Source organism: Thermobia domestica, chromosome 7 (genome assembly GCF_964235325.1).
Source record: "Thermobia domestica chromosome 7, izTheDome1.hap1.1, whole genome shotgun sequence".
NCBI lineage: Eukaryota > Metazoa > Arthropoda > Insecta > Zygentoma > Lepismatidae > Thermobia > Thermobia domestica.
In genome coordinates this window covers 297,196,419-297,218,924 of record NC_137460.1, presented here as the reverse complement: position 1 = coordinate 297,218,924, position 22,506 = coordinate 297,196,419, and the positions used below count along the sequence as shown (strand labels likewise).

The 22,506-nt window shown below is 35.9% G+C and overlaps 1 protein-coding gene across 3 annotated transcripts in view; it reads right to left on the bottom strand.

The window, feature by feature from the left end:
- Positions 1-1,760: 1,760 nt before the first annotated feature.
- The window catches only part of LOC145691082 (uncharacterized), a 29,476-nt gene continuing 8,730 nt past the window's right edge, over positions 1,761-22,506 (bottom strand). For 2 of the 3 annotated variants that reach the window (XM_081766752.1, XM_081766753.1), the window contains exons 2-3: positions 21,611-21,921; positions 1,761-2,877 (exon numbers count right to left, since the gene is read on the bottom strand). In XM_081766752.1, the coding sequence (XP_081622878.1) occupies positions 2,019-2,877; positions 21,611-21,906 (1,155 nt within the window). In that variant the 5' untranslated portion in view covers positions 21,907-21,921 and the 3' untranslated portion in view covers positions 1,761-2,018. The remainder of the gene's footprint in view (positions 2,878-21,610; positions 21,922-22,506) is intronic. The other variant, XM_081766754.1, reaches the window with a different exon arrangement.

Sequence of the window (22,506 nt, the reverse complement as noted above, 5' to 3'; positions counted from 1 at the left end):
TACATGACATTAAGATCAACGTTTTGAAGAAGCATGAACCAGAAACATTTGGAGGTGTAATAACTAGTACGATATTGATGATCAAGGGCAATGAAGATAAGATATAAATAGCTGGAACGTGGAACCACTTTTGCCTAATCAATGTACATTCAATAACTTGAACACGAAACGAAAGTGTATTAAGTTTATTGACTCAATATGACGGATTTAGTCGTAAGTATTATAATGACCTGTATATCCAGTATGAAATGAAAGGATGAGATATGGGTAGGATGTTAGCTCAGAATGCTGCGTTAAACCCACTGATAACTTAATGTTGCACCTGTTTTAGCACGAGGAAGTACGAAAACAAACCCGAGTTGTTGATCATATTGATTATCCACGAATTTTGCCTACAATCATAGCTAAATAAATGTTCTCCACACCTGAGGAATAATCAGTACATTCAAGCTCCCTCGAAAGGCAGATAAGATGCTATTTCCATTACGGGTACTGTTTTGTTTCTTCGCCGACTACAAGGAAATTATTTCGAAGAGAAATATGCGGCTAGCATTTAAAAGAAACGCGAATAATAACATGCTGTACTATCGATCCAAGTCTCAAAAAGCTGATGAAACATTGGAAAGCTGGAAAGCTAGCGCATGCTGGAAAACTTAATAGCATGGAGCTCAAGATTTAGAGATGAAGAATAGCAAGAAGTACCAAGCTAAAAAAATCAGGACGAATATTCTCAAGAACCCACATTTTCCTACGAATTTCATACCTATCAGTGGAAACAACTATATGTTATATGAATCTACTTCAAGTTCGATGTTAGCACGCAGTCCAGTAGATTATAAAATGACATACCAGATTTGTTGCCTTCCAGGCGCGGTGTAAGAGTAGTGATCAGTTAAAGGACCCTAGGAAATTTGATCACTGTAATGTGAAGAATATTTACCTCAAGAACGATGGAAACGGTATGGTTCCTAAAACGAACTTCAATTTAAGATTCAGTCAGCATCCCTACTTGAAAACATATGCGACATACATTGCATCTAAACGTGTAACTCAATGGAATACAAATACCTTCTACTGAGTAGATGAATTCCTTGCTAATTACTCTGCATGTCATCAACACAATCGCAATGGCGATTAATGATCGGAACACTATATGGAGAGTTTTAATTCATGAAAGCACTTCCTGATGTCACCATGTTCTGTGTTATACTATTACTCCTACATCTTACGTATATGACATCAAAAACGAGCATATAATAAAACAATTTTAATATCCCTCATCCCAACGGTGGCACAGAGTTTTAACACAAAGGAGAAATAATAAATAGGTAATGTTAACGTTAATTTGTAATGTTAATGTTAATTAATGTTAATTGCATAGGAAACATACTAATAGCACGATTCCCCTTCATAGGAGTCAAAACAGACTTAGGCAGGCACATAACTCATATGTAAAGGAGTACAGCTAAAAAAAAAAAAAAATCAGGGAAGTGGTCGAGGCAGATTGAGACTCGGCACATGTATCCTTCATGGTGGGTTTTATACCTTCTGGGGTTGATTTTGAGCCACGAAAAGGCTTGCTATATTAGGTACCAATCTTGAAATATGGACGGTTTGTAGTTTTACAGGTTTGGAAGACAGTCAGAATTGTTGTAGGAGGTTGACTTGACACAAATATATTTTAGCTCCCTTGAAATTTCTCTAGAAAATATTTTGGAGATATTTGGTTCTCCAGATATGGGCAGCTCGTTTTTAATATAAGGTAGAGTCAAAATTGTTGGAGATTAAGATTCAAATACATGTATCATTTATGATGGTTCTCGTTCCCTTTGGGGTTGTTTTCAAGCTTATTTTTGAATTACCACTATCCATGAGATATGCGCAGCTTGTTTTTGTTATGTGGAACTCCGCATCAGATTGTGGCGCTAAACTGCCATTTCCATAACTACTTTAAATAACGATAAAACATCAGATTAAAATATTTCCCTGCCATTCTTATAACATCACCGAACACAATTCTACGCGGTGGAAACATCTAATATTTTCAACGTTTTCTTGCAATTGTTTTTGTCCTCGTGCCAACGTAAATGATGTTTCTGGATAAAACTCTTCCCGCAGGTCGTGCACGCATATGGTCGTTCGCCGGTGTGAATCTTTCGATGAGTATGCAAATTTCCAATCTGCCTAAACCCTTTTCCGCACACTTCGCATTCGAATGGTTTTGAACCTAAATGTGTACGAATGTGAGTTGCTAAATGGTCCATTCGACTGAAAGTTCTTTTACAGTATTCACATGTTTTTGGTTCGCTACCAGTAAGTCGAATAGCCGACAAATCACTGTTCCCACAACCTTCAGTGCTAAAGGGCTTGTCTAAAGAACGATAATTTATTATGTGTTTCTGCAAAGAATCCTTTGAACGAAATTTTTCGCCACAATCACAACACCTGTAATTATATATATTAGCATGTATCATAACATGTTTCCTAATACTAGTTCTTCGTGCGAAAGACATTCCACAATCATCACAGTGATAAAGCTTTTCGCCAGTGTGACGTAATGTATGCAACTCCCAAGTTTCTTTACGAGCAAACCTTTTCTCGCAGAAGTGGCAACCAAACGGTAGTTCACCCGTGTGAATACGTACATGATGTCGCAACTGAGATTTTTGGTTGAATGCGCGATTACATTCATTGCAGGCGAATGGACGTAGACCCGAATGAACACGAAGATGTTCTCGAAGATGTCCCTTCATTCTAAATGTTTTCCCACATAGACTGCATACAAAGGGACGTAATGGATCTACATTTGTCGATAAATAGCTTACAAGTCTTTCTTGAGTGCCAACGTCATTGCTTCTGTCGTTTACTAATGATCTCCTACAAAAATTAAAGAAACAAAATTAACTTCTTGAAAAATTTTTCCAAAACTAAACAAACACAATAATCTACAGATATACTTTTAAAATCTTTGAAAAATATATTCACAAGATTTCTCCAAAACTAAGTACAATTATGTGCAAACTATCTCGTTCTCAAATCCATTTAAACACAAAACTTAAACGTGTGTATACACATAGTAAGAAAGGCCATGTAGAATTCGAATTAGGAACTTTTATGTTGCCTTAAGCGACAAAGTAGTACAATTTAAATTCTGGAAGAATTTTTATTTCCGGTATAAATGTGAACGTATATTAATCAAGGAAATAAGTTGTGTTTACCTTAAAGTATGTCAATTAAATACAAGGAAGGGGTATTAAATTGAACTTGAATGCGATTGCAATATATTAAAGTCAATTCCAAACTAACTGGGAACAATTGAGAAACACATCATCTAAAACAGAACCTTAACGCAAATGTCATGAATTTAAATAATTTTACTCTCCGAAGATATGGATCAAAATTATCACGGTAAATATTCATTGTCTCATGCTTATTTTCCCGCTGTGTTGAGTAAAATTTTCAAGTACTCAGACATTACTTAAGAGTAATTCTGATGTCTAAATCGATATGATTGCAAATTAGAAAGATCTAACATGAAATTTAATAAACGCAGAAGCACGAGAATACATAATAAAATTCATCTCTTTAAACGTTTATACTTTCCATATGAAACCTCTGAATCTTGCAATATGAGACGTTTATATATCGCACACAAATATATCTCCAAACAACTATCACCTGTTTAAGAATTAAAACTATTCTTTGCTCAGGAAAACTTCCGCAACAAAACAAACAGTTGTAAGAAATACCTTTGATAAATTTCAGTCCAGAATATCGAACGTTTACAAAACTGGCACTAATGCATAGTGTCCATAGCTCCCAGTAGTGTTTACTTTGATTAATGAAAGATTCTTTTCACCGAGAAAATATTATTTGATGTTTTACTGTTGAACCAGACGTTTCGTATGTAACTGATTAGAACAAAAAAACCCTCCACCAATACCATATAATTCTAATTAAAAATCGTATGTTATTACTTATTCGCAGCTCATTTTTTAAAAAATCAACGGGTTTGTCTCCACCAGTAAATATTAAAACTTCCGGGGTGTCGTTAGCATAACGAAAGTACTATCCCCCTTTTGAATGTTTCCTTGATCAGAGCCCTCTACTTCTTTCTGTTAAGTAGATATCCAAAGGCCCTACAACATTGGATGAATTCCATACTATTAATACCAACTGTACTTTACGAAAGAGCCACCTAACCAGGCCATGGCATAATTTTCGAATGTTAGATGTCAATAAACTAACACGTTAATTAGCAAATGGGATTCTCTACAAATCATAAACACACATTTCAGAATGGTTACTGATATTCTTAAAATCAGCGTTCTGTGTTACTGTATATAAGCGTTGACAAAATACTAAAAACATTCTTCAAATAGTATAAATACAAATAAACAACAGTATTGAAAATTTTCGAACAAGTTAAAGTGTTTTACGAGATATCAAAATATCGTGGATCTGATCCTTAAAAGAATTTACAATTTCTGTGTCAGATTATCTTTCGCAGTATGCTTAATAATGAAACAAGTTCTCACTTACTTTAACTTCACCCGTACCAAATTTAGAAAAATATATATTATGTCGTTTATGGAATCTTTGCTCAAACTCAGTTTCACTGAAGTAAGGATACATTTTACAGTTCCTAAACAAGGGTTGAGTAAATATGTGAAAAATATATAAAATTTATAGGAAAGAAAAAGTGAATTGGTTGTGTTTGTAAAATCCATGCTAACAAGAAAAGTAATGTGGCATTTTCAAGCGTTAAGAGCTGCGTGGTGTTGGTACTATTCTGAGAGGAGGAATGTTGACGTCAGACATTATGGTGTAATGAGGAAATTCAAAGATGGTAGTTGCATGCGATACATGTGGAATTTTCGATTGAATTTCATATACTGGGAAAGACAATGAGTTACTACACTATGTGGAGCGACATGGATTATTAAAGCTGAGCAATGTGGCAAATGCAAAAAAGCATTGGAAATAAATAAACCGAGGAAGAGATACATTTTCAAATGTGAACATCGTGTTGTTGATGTGAAATGTTATTGGCAGAAACTGACAGCGAAAAGTACTTCATCCGAGAACACAAAGTTGTCGATGAAGAAGGTATCTAACCTAGTGTTATTAGCGAAATCCACGTTTACGCGTTCTAACCATTTGTGATGCACCCCCTCGCTAGCGCTTGGGCCCCACTGCTGTGCTCCTACACTGACTCGGTTAGATAGCATTCATGCTTTGTAGTGGCCATCTAAAACAGGTCAGTATATGTTCTTTCCATTATACATTTATGGCATATTTCCGAAGCCAGTATTTACACACAAAACAGTAAAGTCCTCTAAAAGTGAATGTACACCCAGTAATTCTTAAGAACGCCTTCTCATTTTCTACGATAATGACAATGAATTTCCTCTTAAAAGACAAAAGTTTCACATTTGTTAGCCTGAAAATACTGAACCTACTTTGTAGCACAAAGTTCCTTATACTAAACGCGACATCTTGAGATTGAACACGAAAAATTAAAGATAACCCAAGAAGCCAAACCGCTGGAAATATCAACATTGCCATACACAAGCTACGTAATATGAACATATATGATAAAAAATTAACTTTCAAGAATTCTCTCTTTTGATATTTTCTTCTTAAGAAATCCTTTAGAGGCATATATCCAGCATGGATAGTCATAAGAACCTAAAATAACCCGGAAATACGCAGATACTCTGAACTGAATTGTCATTAGGCAACTGAATTCAGTTTCTACTTTGTATTCTTACTTCCACTATATATCCATCTTAAAATTGTTCTTATATCTTCGCCATGGTTTTCCTAATGTTCTCTATCTGATTGGATTTCCAATGAAAATTTTCAAGCGCTCGTACTTCCTCCCAATCTGGCTAAATGATCCGCTTACTTGAGCTTCCTGGAACTCATAATCCAAACAAAGATTGACAAATGGTACAATTTATCCACCTACTCGTCATGATCTTTCCGCCATTCTTTACTCAAGTCAATATTGAGAGCGAATAACTTGCCGTAAGATTTTATTCCTTAATCTTTTCTGTTTGTATTATTTCCTAAAATTAATCGATCATATTTCGCTGGCATACAGCACAGCAGGCATAATTATCGTTTATATAGTTTTAAATTCTTCAACAGGATTCCCGAGGATTGGACCGAACAATAAAAAGAATTCCCTCCTTTGCCAACATTAAATTTCTTCGTTGATATCATATTGGTCTGTTAACGTTGATCTTAGATATTTACAGTATTCAATTGTCGAACATATTCTTTGATATTTTAACATATCCATAATTTTTGGTATTACTGTCACGGCGAATTTCCATCTATTTATGTTCTTTGTGATTACTTCAAAATTCTTGTCCCTCAGACGCTAAGTACAACCTCTGCATTTCTTGCTATTGTCCTCTTATCATTCCCTACCAGATTTACGTCATCAGCATTTGCCATACTCTGGTGAATGCCATTTCGCTCCAAGCCCTGATTGCATCTTTCGTTTTCCTTATAGCATACTCCTGATCGAAATTCAGTAGTAATGGCAATACACTGTCTGTTCAAGCCATTCTCGACATACAGCTCCTAAACCAGTATTTTCCTACTCGAATTTTACTTTAGGTTTCATTTGAACACATTTCAACTAATCTAACTAGCTCTTTCGGTTTTCCAAATTCCGTAAGAATTTTACAAAATATTTCCCTCCCAACAAGGTCGTAGATCTTCCTGAAATCAATCAACAAATGATACACTGCAGTATTGTATTTCCATATCTTTTCGAGTATAAGACGAACGATAACTATCTGATCGGTAATTCATCGATTTTGTCTAAATCCGCACTGATAATTTCTAATAATTACATCTGTATATTAGATCAATCTTGCTAACAGTATGTTTGGGAGAATTTTATACCATGTTGACAAAAGAGAGATGCCGTGATAATTATTAGAATCAATTTTGCATGTTTTTTATAAATTGGGACAATGATTCTTTGCTGTTTTTTGGCTATTCCTTCCCCTTCCATATGAGAAGAATGAGTTTGTGTCCACTTGGGATGAATTTAATTAGTAGAAGTTTCTTCTACACACCACGAGTTATGTTTCCTTAAATTCTTAATAACATTCTTACTTCTGTTCTACTAGGTTTAGAAATACACGATTCAGTTGTGTGTATTTCACTTTCTCCTCAAACATTATTTTTAGGCGAATAAAACATTGGGCATAAACAAAGATTTTTGTAGTAAAAATGGTACAAAAAGTACTTTAACATTAAAAGTTGAGACGGTCCCTTTTTCCGCTCATGTATAATTGTTTATATTAGTATGAGATCGTTGGGATCTGAGGACCCAAAATGGCGCCTTCTTCGAGTTCGATCCAAAGCCACATCAAGTGTTCGTTTATAGTCCTCGCTGTGCGTGAATGTGCTGCCACCAAGTGAGAAAACCCAAAATGAAAAACAAAGGACATCAAGCTTTTTTTTGTAAAATTTAATTTTAAACTATTTCAAGTAAGTAGTTATAATTCAGATATTCTTACTTTAATTGCAATCGTTTTAATATATGTATATTAGGTCGATAAGCATGTTAAAATTTCAAATATTTTCCGGTAATCTGTACCAATCAGGAAAAAGGGGGGGCGAAGTGAAGCTATCCTCGCCGGGTGGGGATAGCGTCCTTTTTCCGCGTTACTATGGAGTGTGCTAACATCTCAGGCAACTGAGATGAAATAAATTTCAACTAAACACCTACGAACCACGTAATAATGTGATCTGTAGTTAGTGAATTTCAGGAGTGGACGAAGGGTGAGAAATGAAGGCCGACTAACTACTATAAACAGATTAAAAAAAACATGTAAGGTAAAATAACAGAACTTTCCTTCCGTATCCATATGCACGAGTACCGGCTATAATGGCGTTTGCTGTCCGGAGGAACGGTCATATCCAGGACTGAAAAGCACTTCAAGACCTCTCAGGTAACAATAGTCTCTTGTTTGAAATTGGGATGCAGCTACTTTCGATATTTTGAGAAGCAGGCTTTGAAATTTAGAAGACCATGTGACTAGGAAGGTTCCAGGTGTAGGAAGTTTTTTTGAGAAAATGGTTGCTATGGTTGGTTAAATTTTTGTTTCAATCCGGATCAATTGGTGACTAAATTCAATAAATTATCATAAATTCCATCAAAACTATAAACTAGGAACTAAAATTATCGGTTTTCGAAAATTTATATTTTTTTTTATATATCAGATAAAAAGGGGGGAGCAAAGATAAATTAATATATACGCCTGCTTACTGTAAATTGTTTCTACGATGATAAAAATAACATTATATGAGTTTCTTTAGAGTAATGGAATCTAGAAACATGATTGTTTAAAGCAAATCTTTCCGGTCAAGCATGGGTCCCCAGTCGCCTGGGTGATAGAATTCGTCCTTCCTCTCCCTTCACTTCCACTTCCACTTGTCTCGGTTGGAACTTCAAATATCAAAAATCTACGCTTAGTTTAGCACCTCTCCATATCAAATCTTCGTTCAAATCTCTTCCGTTTGTGTGAATTTATTTCTTTGTTTGTTAGTTATAGCAGTTAGGTTAGTTTTAGTATCGTTAACTATTGCGTACCAAAATCTGGAATTGGCTCTGTTGTTTGTGGTTAATAGGACCCTTCTACTAAACTTTAAGTATGGAATGATAAACCGGGAGTGATGTTTAGAACGTTCACTGCTTTCTCTCTCTATCCTGCTGGCATGTTGTTAACATAAATGCTTGTGATAATGGAATTACCTGAAGCTTGTCCGCTCACCCTGTAGTTTAAAGAAATATTCGGCAGATACGTTCAGTAGTTGTGCTAAACCAAGCGAGACTGGAGAAGTTGCGATTTAATGAGCCATGGGCAAAGAAATAGTTAAATATATGAAGAAAGTGTGTATTTAGAGACGTGTTGCGCCTGAAATAGACAGGTTGCCCGCTCGAAATAAGATAATATTTTATTTCTTCAGTGTGTTCATGTAGGCCCGGCCATTCTCTATCTCCACCGCTGCCACTTTCATAGGGTGTTCAGCCATTAGGAAAGCTGTTGGGTGAAAATTGTATTCAGTTTGTGAACCGAGTTAATAAGTATACCGTAAACCTTTGTAATAGTTATTTTGTATTCCTGATGTATGTCAGCAGGCGAAAGAAATGTTACCCCCCCTTCCTTTCGAATGATGTAATAGTGTTTAAAAACAATTGTAAAATTTAATACTAAATTGTGACGAAATTGAATTCAGGCAACATAACAATTTATTTTCTTTGGTCAACCGATATAAACAGAACTTGTAATTTTGTACTATGTAATTCTAAATCTCCAAAATGCAAAAATGTACTTGCACTAAGAATTGGATTGACGAAACAGAGTTTATATTGTATGAAACTAACTATAACCTGAACCAAATTTTATTTGGAAACTTAAGAGGTGCATTAAAATAAATGTTTTGTTCGCGTAGATATGGTTGTAAAGGCAAGTTTGGTGAAGACAAAAATTTGGAATTAAGAACATAATTTGGGACTAAATTTTCAAACCTAATTATACTTTTTTTTTTTTTTTCCACTTGCAATGTATTTCAGTCTTTTTCCTCTCCGTGCGGGAAGGAGAGCTCTGTCATTGTAGTGTCATTTTTTTTTCTTATTTTTCTTTCTGTTCTAACAATAAATTTAGTTTGTACTGTCCGAAGTAGTCGTCATTGTGGTATGAGATCTGAATATCCCTTAGTTATAAGCTGGATTAACAATATTGGCAAGTGGTCTTCAGAACGAAAGAATTAAACTTTATGAATATTATCAACAGTTACAGTGCTTCTTGCAGTGGTCTCAACAGGAGAAAAGATCCTGATTCAAAGTATAGTTTAATTTTATTTATTTATTTATATTTTTTTTAAATCTTCCTTTCTTCATTATTGCAGATGTTATTTTATTTCTCTTTTATATTTTAAACTTAAGTTTTTTTTCTCGTTGTGCAAATAGAATTTAAGTTACGGTTGGATAGCCTGGAGTACCTTCAGTACCCAGGAGAATATTCAACCTAGGCCAAATTCTGAGGAAAGGAAGAAAGCGAAATAAATCGTTACATTAAAAAGTGGCGACCCAGCCGTAGGATGATTCTCTTGTCTGAGTACTGCTCGAGAAGTAACGTGTAATAATATTAATGGATAATTCAAATATTAAGCAGGTGAAGTGGAAGTGAAGTGGAGAGATGGTGGGTGAGTTTTGTCTTCTGGCGCTGGGACTGGAGGCTTGACTGGAAATATCTTATGAGTGTTTATATAAGTATATAGTGTTCTTGAAGTGAAAGTTTCAATGTCTTTTTGTTTTGTTTTATGCTAACTGTGTTTGTAAAGCGATTGTAAAATGGCGTCTCGTGGAAGTGGCTCCGATGGGGATAGCGTTTGTTCGGGTTCTCAGGAAAAAGAATATGCATGTTGTGATAATGCGCATCAAGTAGTCAGTAATGAAGGAGTAGAGAAAGTGAAAGCCGTGATGTGCGAGAGTTGCCTTCGCTGGTTTCATTTTGATTGTGTAGGTATGAAGAATACCTCTAGCATGTTTGCTTTAGTAAGCGCTGATTCCTACCGTTGGCTATGTGCAGGGTGCGAAGCAGCTAAGCTACCTCAGCCTAACAATGGCAATGACGAGGATCCCGAAAAGGGAAACAAGGAGTTTACGCTTGATAACGGTATTTCTGACAATGCACCCATCGCGACCTCGTCACCTGTCTTACGAGACAATTGTACTGTGTCGTCTGTCTCGCGAGAAGACGGTCTTATGTTAATGATGGAAAAGCTGTTCAAGAAGATAGACGAAATTAGTTACGAGTTAGTTAGTAGTAAAAAGGAGGTGAGTAAAGTTAACCAGAAAATCGACGAAGGGTTCGAGAAATTTGGGACTCAAATTACTGAGGTGCAGTCTAAAATTGAACGAACTGCTATAACCGTGCAGCAATTATCCTCTAAGTTGGAGCAAGTAAAAGTACAAGCTCATGAGGAATTGCAAGTAGCAAGCCAGAAATTAATGGATAATGTTGGGATAGTTAGCACGAAGGTCGAGAGTAATGAATTACGAATTCAAACACTTGAGCATAATATGAAGGGAACCTTGAGTAGGCTCGAATCTCAGGATACGCGTTTGCAACAATTACCTGAGAGGATAGAAGCGCAGAATATTGTTTTACAAGAAGTTAAAAGTAAGCAGGATGGAGTTGAGGGCGCAGTGGGCGAGCTAAGATCACAGAATTCCGAAACAAATGAAAGATTAGAGAAGTATCAATGCGAAATAGGAAGTGAAGTAACAGCATTGAAACAGCAATTAGAAAAGTTAGAATTAGCTTTGCATGAGGATAGTAAAAGTGACAAGTCTGTAGATCAGGAAATTCCTAGAAAAAGAGCGCACGTGAACTTTGAAACCGGGCTTTCTCAAACAAGTAACCGAAGTAGGAATATCCCCACTAACAATCCTTTTGTATATAACCTGTCGACTCCTCCTCTGTCGAGTGGTAATGGCAATTATCATAATATGGCAGGTAATTGGCAAAACAAGATTTATGAGAGTACTAACTTAGGGAATTGTTTCGGGTCTTCCTTTATGACAACCACCCCGAACTTGGAATCCCAATGGCATTGGCAAGGCCAAAAACCTGATGTTCATCCAGTAACTTCTAACCCATTTTTCTTTTCACCTAATAGTGGTTTCCAAATTCTCCTAGTTTCTCATCGTCTATTATCAAACCTAAAGACCTTAAAGATTTTCCGGTTTTTAGTGGAGAGGTGACAGCAGGTGCAGGCCGATCTTTCTTGCGAAATTTACAACGATGTTTGGATATGTATAGATTGTCTGATGCCGAAAAACTTTTAATAGTATCGAAGTGTTTGATGAGGGGGGCCGAAGCGTGGCTGCAATCAGTGGCACGCGATATTAAAAGTTATGAAGATTTTGTAAAACTTTTTAAGAAACAGTATTGTTCTGCCAGTATGGAAAGGATCCATAAGAAAGCTTTGCAAGCTTTAAGATTCGATAGGTCGAAATTTTCTACATTGCTTGAGTTTGCCTGGTATATAGTCGAGGTCTATTTCAATATAACTGAAGTGCCAGACCAGTCCGAATTGATAGATATTTTATTGGGTTGCTTGCCGGCTGAGGATTCGCGGTTGTTCATGGTAAGCCCGTGTTCAGACCTCGATGAATTGATGGCTAAGATTGCAGCACTGTCGGGTCACGCAAATGCGCACGCGAGTGATTTAAGACCTCCTGCGAGACGGTTTTCTGCCAAACAGGCTAAAGTCATCAAAAATAAAATTCAACAAGTAGAAAGTGGAAGTCAAACTGATTTTCTTAGCTACTTCGACAGTCAACGTACTAACCGAGATAATTTAGGATACGGTAATGATAATAGAAATAATCGGAATGGTCAAAACGCGCAAAACAATCAAGGCTTTGGATCGTACCGAGGAAGGAATCGTAACTTCCGACGAAGGTGGCGTGGTAGTCGAAATGGAAATTCGAACTATAGGCATGAGTCATCAGAAAACACTTCCGGTCAAAGTAATGAGAGAAATAGTGATAACACAATTTTTACCAATAACTCGGGAAACATAAACGGAAATAGTATTACCCCAGACAGACGGGCCTCGGCCCCGGAAAACTAGAAAGGCAGTCACTTTTGGAAATGGGGGAAGCTGGCTGCGGTAAGGATGAAGACCCCATTAAAATTGATCAGACATTAGAAACTATTCCTAAAACTTTAATACCGTTAGAACCTAATGAAATTTCTCAGACTTTTGATATTAATCAACAATCAGTTTATTTCAATGTAAATTTTGTAGTAGAAGACGAAATATCAGAACCAATTAGTGAACATTATTTTTCATCGTCTCCGGTAGTAAGTGGTAATATTGGGGGTGTAACGTTAAATTGTACAATAGATAGTGGCTCAGATCTGAACCTGATGGACTGGGAGATATGGAGAAAACTTAAGCAGAAATTCCCATCTGCTAAGTTAAGACCATATTCAGGATTGACTTTGGGCGCCTTTGCCGGCAAGGAGAAATTTTCTGTGCAGGGTGTTCAAACTTTTAATCTAAACATTCAGAACCGGATTTTTGATGTGCCAATCTTTGTCATAAAATATTTAAGGACTGATTTAATTTTGGGTTGTCCCTTCTTGGACAAGTTCCAAGGAGTGATTGATAGATGTAGAAGAGAAGTTAGATTGAAGGATAATTCCGGGAAGGAAATTGTTATTGAAACCACAAACCCGAACATACTTTCGGTTTCTATTTCGTTGGTTGAAATCGAAATTAGTCCTTCTCAAAAGTCACTGGAAGAGATAGTTGCGGTAGTAAGCGAAACTTCTAATGGTATAGATCAGTCTAAAGTGGGTTCATTGACAGATTCGGTTAGGTTGGAGAATAAAACTAGTGCGGTGACGGAATTTGAATCTAATCTCAGTGAAGATGAAATTCGAACTTACATTTCCTCTCGAGACGATCTAGACTCCTCTTCGAAACAACGCTTACAAGATTTACTTATTAAAAATAGAGATCTCTTTTCTGAGTATCCGCGAAGAGTTAGAACACCCCTGTGCAGGATCGAATTGACGGATGAGGTGCCTATTGTCGGTCCGTATTATCCTATCCCGCAGTCTATGCAGGCAGCTTTCGAAGAACTTCAAAAATGGATTAAGTTAGGGATCGCCAAAGAACAACCTTCTCCTTACCGCAACCCGATCCATTGTGTGAAAAAAGCTTCTGGTGGTGTACGCCCAGTCCTTGATACGCGATATCTCAATAAAAAGGTAATTTCATCTAAAATACAAGTGGAGCCGATTGGGGACATCCTCAATCGTGTTGCCAAAGCATGCTATTTCAGTAATTTTGATTGCTCGTCAGGCTATTACGGAATAGGACTTCATCCTTCTTCGTATAACTGTACCAGCTTTGTTTACTTAGGCAGACAATATGTAATGACTGTTCTTCCGATGGGAATTAAAAGTGCTCCATCTATTTTTCAAAATGTAATGTATAGTTTTTTTCAAAATTCTACGAAATCGTACGTAACGGTCTATCTAGATGATGTTCTCGTCTCTAGCATCACTTTAGACCAACATTTTGAACATTTGGAACGTGTTTTTGATTTTTTTAGATCGGCTAATTTTTCTTTGAATTTCAAGAAGTGTAGTTTCCTGCAGAAAGAGATCCACTTCTTAGGACATGTAATAAGTGGCCAGGAAGTTAAGACAGACCCGCGTCACAACGAACCGATAAGATGTTTTCCTATTCCGAAATCCAAGAAACAGGTCAGGCAATTTTTAGGTTTAATTGGTTGGAGACGTAAGTTCATAGCTAACTTCGCCGGACTAACAGCTCCATTTTTCGACCTTCTTAAAAAGGATAAGAAATTTCAGATGACACCCGAATTGCTAGAACTTTTCTTCAAATTAAGAGAAATCATTAGTCAACCTCCAGCTTTAGGCCAACCGGATTTTTCTCTTCCTTATCATATTTATTCGGATGCTTGTGCAGAGAATTTAGCAGGCTATTTGTGCCAATACCCTTCTCCGGAAGCAGACCCTGTGGTGATAGCTTATGCTAGTCGTCGTGTTCGACCACATGAATTATCTTTATCAATCTTTCAACTTGAACTCTTAGCCGTACTGTTCCTCTGCGAACATTTTTCTCAATATGTTTTGGGTCGAACTACGTATATTCATTGTGATAACGCGGCCGTTACGCATGCGTTTACAATGAAGAACTTGGATCCTCGCACCACCCGAATTTTATTGAAATTGCAACGTTTTGATTTAATTTTCGAACATTTGTCCGGCCGGTCCAATCAAATTGCAGATATACTTAGCCGAAATCCTCCTGAGGTAACTAAAGAACAAGAGCTCCGGTATGTAAATTTTCTTACGGTACAGGATTCTTCAGCTTTAGACTAACGAAATTAGGGAAAAACAATGTACCGACCCCCTTTGTGTTAAACTTCGGTCCTCTTTGGATAACGTTTCTAAATCCAATCATATTTTGGTTCATCAGGATCTCCTTTATATCAAAAATCGTAAAACTAATCAGTGGCTGTTAGTTATCCCTCAGGAACTTACAACAAAAATCGTTGAGTTAGTTCATTCCAAGGGACATTTCGGAGTGAGGAAATGTTGGTCATTTTGTCGATCATTGTTTTACTGGAAAGGGGTAAAACTTAGTATAAAACAATACATACGAAATTGTATAAAATGTGCAGAAACAAAATTCGCAAACCGCATTATTGCAAAGGATGATTGTAGCATAGAGGCAAGAATGCCACATGAACGATTAGGATTGGACATCGTGGGGAAATTACCAGGAAGTCATGGTTTCTATTATATTCTTTCCATAATAGACATTTACTCTCGTTACGTCTGTTTCTTTCCACTTAAAACGGCCCACGCTAAGGAGATAATAGCAGTGTTGGAAAGGAGATATTTCTATCTGTTCCCCTATCCCAGGGCTATTATCTCTGATCGTGGCCCACAGTTCCTTTCTAAGCTTTTTAAAGGATATTGTAATCGTAACAGTATTAAGCATGCTCTCACTTCCAGCTACACCCCGAATGCGAATGGCCTCGCGGAACGCAGCCATAAAGAACTTAATCGTATTATTAGACTGGAGTGTCAGGAGAGACAAACGCAATGGAGTCAGGTATTAAAGCTCGCTCAGGAACTTTTAAACTATTCCCTATGTAGTAGTATAAACTGTACGCCTGCTGAACTGTTCTTATCGTATTCAGCGGCGGAAGTTTTCAAGAAATCATTTCCGTGGCCCTCAAATTTAAATAAATTAAATATTAGAGATAAATATCTTGAAATTCACCCGGACGTGACCTCAAAAGTTGAAAGAAAAAGGGTGAAGAAAACTGGGCGAGAGGTAATTCTGAAAGAGGGACATCTTGTGATGGTAAAAACCCATTACCTCTCATCTGCAGTTAAGCATGAAACGTATAAATTTATGAAATGCTATGTCGGCCCTTACGTGGTCCAGAAAATTCTGAAAAACAGCGCCATTCTTTATACGTTGAAAGGCGAAAGTATAGGAACCCAAAACTTTCAAAACCTAAAATTATTTGACTGTACCAAGGAGAAGAGATTAGAACTCCTCCGTGATTATCCTCACATCATACAAGACGAGGTTACGTAACGATTGGAAGGTAAAGGAAATAGAAACCAAGGACAGGCTATAGGATATGTAGTAAAAAAAAAAACAATGGTATGTGATTGTTTTATACTGTAATTTTGTAAGTGGTAGAAGATATTCCTTATGTTAAGATAGGTATAAATTCGTTGTCATGTCTCATTGTGTATTTTTCCTTTCAATGTTAGTGTATTTTCATGTCATGTTGTTATATTTTTTTTCCTTTTTTTTCCTTTTCTTTCTTCCATTAGTAGTGTATTTCCATTCTCATGTACTTTTATTTCTTTTTTTTTTTTTTGGTTAGGTATAGTCTTATGTCATATTACTCGTGTATGTGATGTTGATGTCTTGCAGATGATTTCATTGACTGAATCTTAAGTGTAATTTTATGTCGTGCGGGTTAATGTGAATTGTCAGTGGAACCTGAAGATTTTTTTTTATAGTTTAAGAAGTTTTTTCTTTTCTCTTAACTAATATCTTTGTAGGTATAGGTTAGGATTTTTTTTTCCCTTCACCTTTATTTACTTATGTCGTGTGTTATCAGGATGTCATTTTTTTTCCTTTCATTGGTAAGGCTTGTTAAATGTTATGTCGTGTTTGTTATCTTCTACCTGACCTTCATTGACGATTTAGGTAAGAGTTAGCTTTGGTGTCGTGTGAACTCGAATTAAATAATTGGGAATCAAGATGGAAGATAAATAAATAATCTCGATCGAGATAATTTATTTTTCTTCCGTGGGCCCCGAAGATGAGACGGTCCCTTTTTCCGCTCATGTATAATTGTTTATATTAGTATGAGATCGTTGGGATCTGAGGACCCAAAATGGCGCCTTCTTCGAGTTTGATCCAAAGCCACATCAAGTGTTCGTTTATAGTCCTCGCTGTGCGTGAATGTGCTGCCACCAAGTGAGAAAACCCAAAATGAAAAACAAAGGACATCAAGCTTTTTTTTGTAAAATTTAATTTTAAACTATTTCAAGTAAGTAGTTATAATTCAGATATTCTTACTTTAATTGCAATCGTTTTAATATATGTATATTAGGTCGATAAGCATGTTAAAATTTCAAATATTTTCCGGTAATCTGTACCAATCAGGAAAAAGGGGGGGCGAAGTGAAGCTATCCTCGCCGGGTGGGGATAGCGTCCTTTTTCCGCGTTACTATGGAGTGTGCTAACATCTCAGGCAACTGAGATGAAATAAATTTCAACTAAACACCTACGAACCACGTAATAATGTGATCTGTAGTTAGTGAATTTCAGGAGTGGACGAAGGGTGAGAAATGAAGGCCGACTAACTACTATAAACAGATTAAAAAAAACATGTAAGGTAAAATAACAGAACTTTCCTTCCGTATCCATATGCACGAGTACCGGCTATAATGGCGTTTGCTGTCCGGAGGAACGGTCATATCCAGGACTGAAAAGCACTTCAAGACCTCTCAGGTAACAATAGTCTCTTGTTTGAAATTGGGATGCAGCTACTTTCGATATTTTGAGAAGCAGGCTTTGAAATTTAGAAGACCATGTGACTAGGAAGGTTCCAGGTGTAGGAAGTTTTTTTGAGAAGATGGTTGCTATGGTTGGTTAAATTTTTGTTTCAATCCGGATCAATTGGTGACTAAATTCAATAAATTATCATAAATTCCATCAAAACTATAAACTAGGAACTAAAATTATCGGTTTTCGAAAATTTATATTTTTTTTATATATCAGATAAAAAGGGGGGAGCAAAGATAAATTAATATATACGCCTGCTTACTGTAAATTGTTTCTACGATGATAAAAATAACATTATATGAGTTTCTTTAGAGTAATGGAATCTAGAAACATGATTGTTTAAAGCAAATCTTTCCGGTCAAGCATGGGTCCCCAGTCGCCTGGGTGATAGAATTCGTCCTTCCTCTCCCTTCACTTCCACTTCCACTTGTCTCGGTTGGAACTTCAAATATCAAAAATCTACGCTTAGTTTAGCACCTCTCCATATCAAATCTTCGTTCAAATCTCTTCCGTTTGTGTGAATTTATTTCTTTGTTTGTTAGTTATAGCAGTTAGGTTAGTTTTAGTATCGTTAACTATTGTGTACCAAAATCTGGAATTGGCTCTGTTGTTTGTGGTTAATAGGACCCTTCTACTAAACTTTAAGTATGGAATGATAAACCGGGGGTGATGTTTAGAACGTTCACTGCTTTCTCTCTCTATCCTGCTGGCATGTTGTTAACATAAATGCTTGTGATAATGGAATTACCTGAAGCTTGTCCGCTCACCCTGTAGTTTAAAGAAATATTCGGCAGATACGTTCAGTAGTTGTGCTAAACCAAGCGAGACTGGAGAAGTTGCGATTTAATGAGCCATGGGCAAAGAAATAGTTAAATATATGAAGAAAGTGTGTATTTAGAGACGTGTTGCGCCTGAAATAGACAGGTTGCCCGCTCGAAATAAGATAATATTTTATTTCTTCAGTGTGTTCATGTAGGCCCGGCCATTCTCTATCTCCACCGCTGCCACTTTCATAGGGTGTTCAGCCATTAGGAAAGCTGTTGGGTGAAAATTGTATTCAGTTTGTGAACCGAGTTAATAAGTATACCGTAAACCTTTGTAATAGTTATTTTGTATTCCTGATGTATGTCAGCAGGCGAAAGAAATGTTACCCCCCCCCCTTCCTTTCGAATGATGTAATAGTGTTTAAAAACAATTGTAAAATTTAATACTAAATTGTGACGAAATTGAATTCAGGCAACATAACAATTTATTTTCTTTGGTCAACCGATATAAACAGAACTTGTAATTTTGTACTATGTAATTCTAAATCTCCTAAATGCAAAAATGTACTTGCACTAAGAATTGGATTGACGAAACAGAGTTTATATTGTATGAAACTAACTATAACCTGAACCAAATTTTATTTGGAAACTTAAGAGGTGCATTAAAATAAATGTTTTGTTCGCGTAGATATGGTTGTAAAGGCAAGTTTGGTGAAGACAAAAATTTGGAATTAAGAACATAATTTGGGACTAAATTTTCAAACCTAATTATACTTTTTTTTTTTTCCACTTGCAATGTATTTCAGTCTTTTTCCTCTCCGTGCGGGAAGGAGAGCTCTGTCATTGTAGTGTCATTTTTTTTTCTTATTTTTCTTTCTGTTCTAACAATAAATTTAGTTTGTACTGTCCGAAGTAGTCGTCATTGTGGTATGAGATCTGAATATCCCTTAGTTATAAGCTGGATTAACAATATTGGCAAGTGGTCTTCAGAACGAAAGAATTAAACTTTATGAATATTATCAACAGTTACAGTGCTTCTTGCAGTGGTCTCAACAGGAGAAAAGATCCTGATTCAAAGTATAGTTTAATTTTATTTATTTATTTATATATTTTTTTTTAAATCTTCCTTTCTTCATTATTGCAGATGTTATTTTATTTCTCTTTTATATTTTAAACTTAAGTTTTTTTTCTCGTTGTGCAAATAGAATTTAAGTTACGGTTGGATAGCCTGGAGTACCTTCAGTACCCAGGAGAATATTCAACCTAGGCCAAATTCTGAGGAAAGGAAGAAAGCGAAATAAAAGGTTTAGAAATACACGATTCAGTTGTGTGTATTTCACTTTCTCCTCAAACATTATTTTTAGGCGAATAAAACATTGGGCATAAACAAAGATTTTTGTAGTAAAAATGGTACAAAAAGTACTTTAACATTAAAAGTAACACGTGATATCTGCGAAGTATATAGAGTTAAATGGTAAAAATCATTAACTGAAGTAGCGAAACAGCAAGCATTATGGGCGAAACGAGGGACATGGGTGCTAAATTACTACATATGATTTTCTGCAGTATATTTTAAATTACACTGAGTTCAGTATAGTAATACTACGACGAGTTCAATAAATTTTCTACCTAGACAAAAAAGTAGGGGGAGAGCATGTCCGACACGCACGCCAAGGCCACTGCGGGATACCACGCTGCGCAATTTGAAGTCACTTGGAGCAACGCATTGGCCGTGAGCAGACTATGAGTTACGCCGCGTAGCGAATATTTGTAACACGCAACCGAGTGGGATCCTGAGAGCAAGTAGGAGTTAATGCAGTGGAAACACCTGCGAGAACGTTTTTCGTCAGACAACGAGGTCCAATAGGCTGTTTCCCAGTTGTTTCCAAAACATGACAGACTATTTTTTTCTCTGGGATTTCTTCTCTCTTCACAAAGCGGAGACGGTGTATAGGCCTCCAAGGAAACTACATGTAAGAACAGTGATGATCATGTGAGTCTATCTGCATTTTTTCCTGTCTAGGCTGATAACTTATTGGACTCCGCTCGTACGTTCAATTCGCACCAATTGTTTTGATCAACTTTCAGAAAATACTACTTAGCCTTCAAATTAATTTTGAGCCAATTTTTTTTCTATTGTTTCGGCTCTATATCTTCATAATGCTTCTTCATAAATTTCACAAGAGAATTACCATTATTAATATGTTTTAAACTTTGAGTCGTATTAAACGTTAATAACAGAAAAAATATATTGCATTAATACTACAAATTGAGTTCCCTTTTACGTGACCATTTTTTCATTTCAAGTTAATATAGCGAGAAATATTTTATCTCGTATAAAATTACAAGCTGTGTAAATACTGTTACTTATTGTTTTATACATAAAACTAGTTGCAGCTTTAATTCATATATTTATAAAGCACATATCGTTGCAGTTCTGAATGACACCTACGTGGAACAAAATATCATTGTACTACCAATATATTAATACTAAATATTTATCCCGAAAACGTCCACGATTAATGCTCTTTCTATGGAATGGCTATTTCCCTTGAAAAAATGATTTGTTACTTCAGAAAATTACGTTCTATTTCATACTATAACAGCGTAAGCTGAAACACCACGTCTTTGTATTTAAAATTAAATTAAGAAAACGAATAAAACATGCTTTCTAATAAATTCGTTAAAAAAAAGTTTTCCTTTTAACCTTTCGAAGCTCTTGCATTTCCCTTATCATCTCTATATTAACTCTTAATTCTACACAGAAAAAGCACTAAAAGTATACAGTAACTACAATGATTAAACTTCTGGTTTGTATTTGGTTATTTATGATCTTTCATGGGTATCAAGACAGCTTTGTAAAGGAAAGAAATTAATTGTTCACATAATCAGTAATGGATTACGAGAGAAGTAAGTAACTACTCTGAAAAGGAATTACTTCTTTAATGTAGTTTTAATGTGTGCAATGTTCAGAAATTATAAACAAATTATAAGCTATACTTAAAAAAATTCCGAAAAGAAATTTCGAATTTTGAAAACTCAACCCTACAAAAGCCATTAGTTACGAGAGAGTAAGACTAAATTTCCGTCCTTTAAATATATTCAACAGTAGTACCAAGCTTACGACAAAAAGCAATAAAAACACAGCTTACCCAGATGATATATGTTCTACAGCTTCATGCTTTTTCTCAGAATACTCTGCTAGTTTTGTTTCATTAACTTCTGTGCAGTTTTGATTATCACCAACTGTAGTTTCAGGTAAAAACAATTCCTCACTTGTAGGTTCGATCTTAACACCTACAAATTCTGAAGATAATATTTCATCGTCATCATTTGGGTCATACTTGGTTTCCTCAAACTCTAACGCTCCTATTTCTTCTACCCAATTTGGTTCACATTTCACTATAAACCCCTCCGAAACTTCCATTGAGTCCAAATTGGTCGACATTTTCAACTTTTATTGCTGAAAAGAGAAATCATTCTGAGTACATACCAACAAGTTCTTAAAAATTTATCTTCTATTTGCAATCTTCACGTACAAAAATCAAATGACTGGTTTAGTGAAAGACAGTCTCCTCATTTGTACAATAACAGAAAAATAGAAAACTAAAATCAGTTTCATACAGCCTTTACACTTGAAATTATCTAAGTTTAACATAACTATAAGAAGAATTCCTGAATACTTAATAATTTTACAGGTAACAGACCCTTCACTATGTGACTACAATTTTAAATTCAGACACCAATGATGCCACATTCCTGGCTCTAAACTCTTTACAATAATAATAAATCAGGACATTTGATATAGACGGTGATTCTTTGTTCAACTCTGGACCTGGATTTCCTAGAATATCTGATTTTAAGGGAAATACAAGTATCCCTCCCTTTTGTCCTTGTGAATGGCCACATACTCGAAAATTAAATGATCAGGCCTTTTCTATACTCACCAACACGAAAAGACTTCCCTGCCCATTGACGTTGCCTCATAGAAGGAAAAAGTAACTGTTATGTATACTAAACTGGAAGCTGATTTTTGTCGAAGGATTCG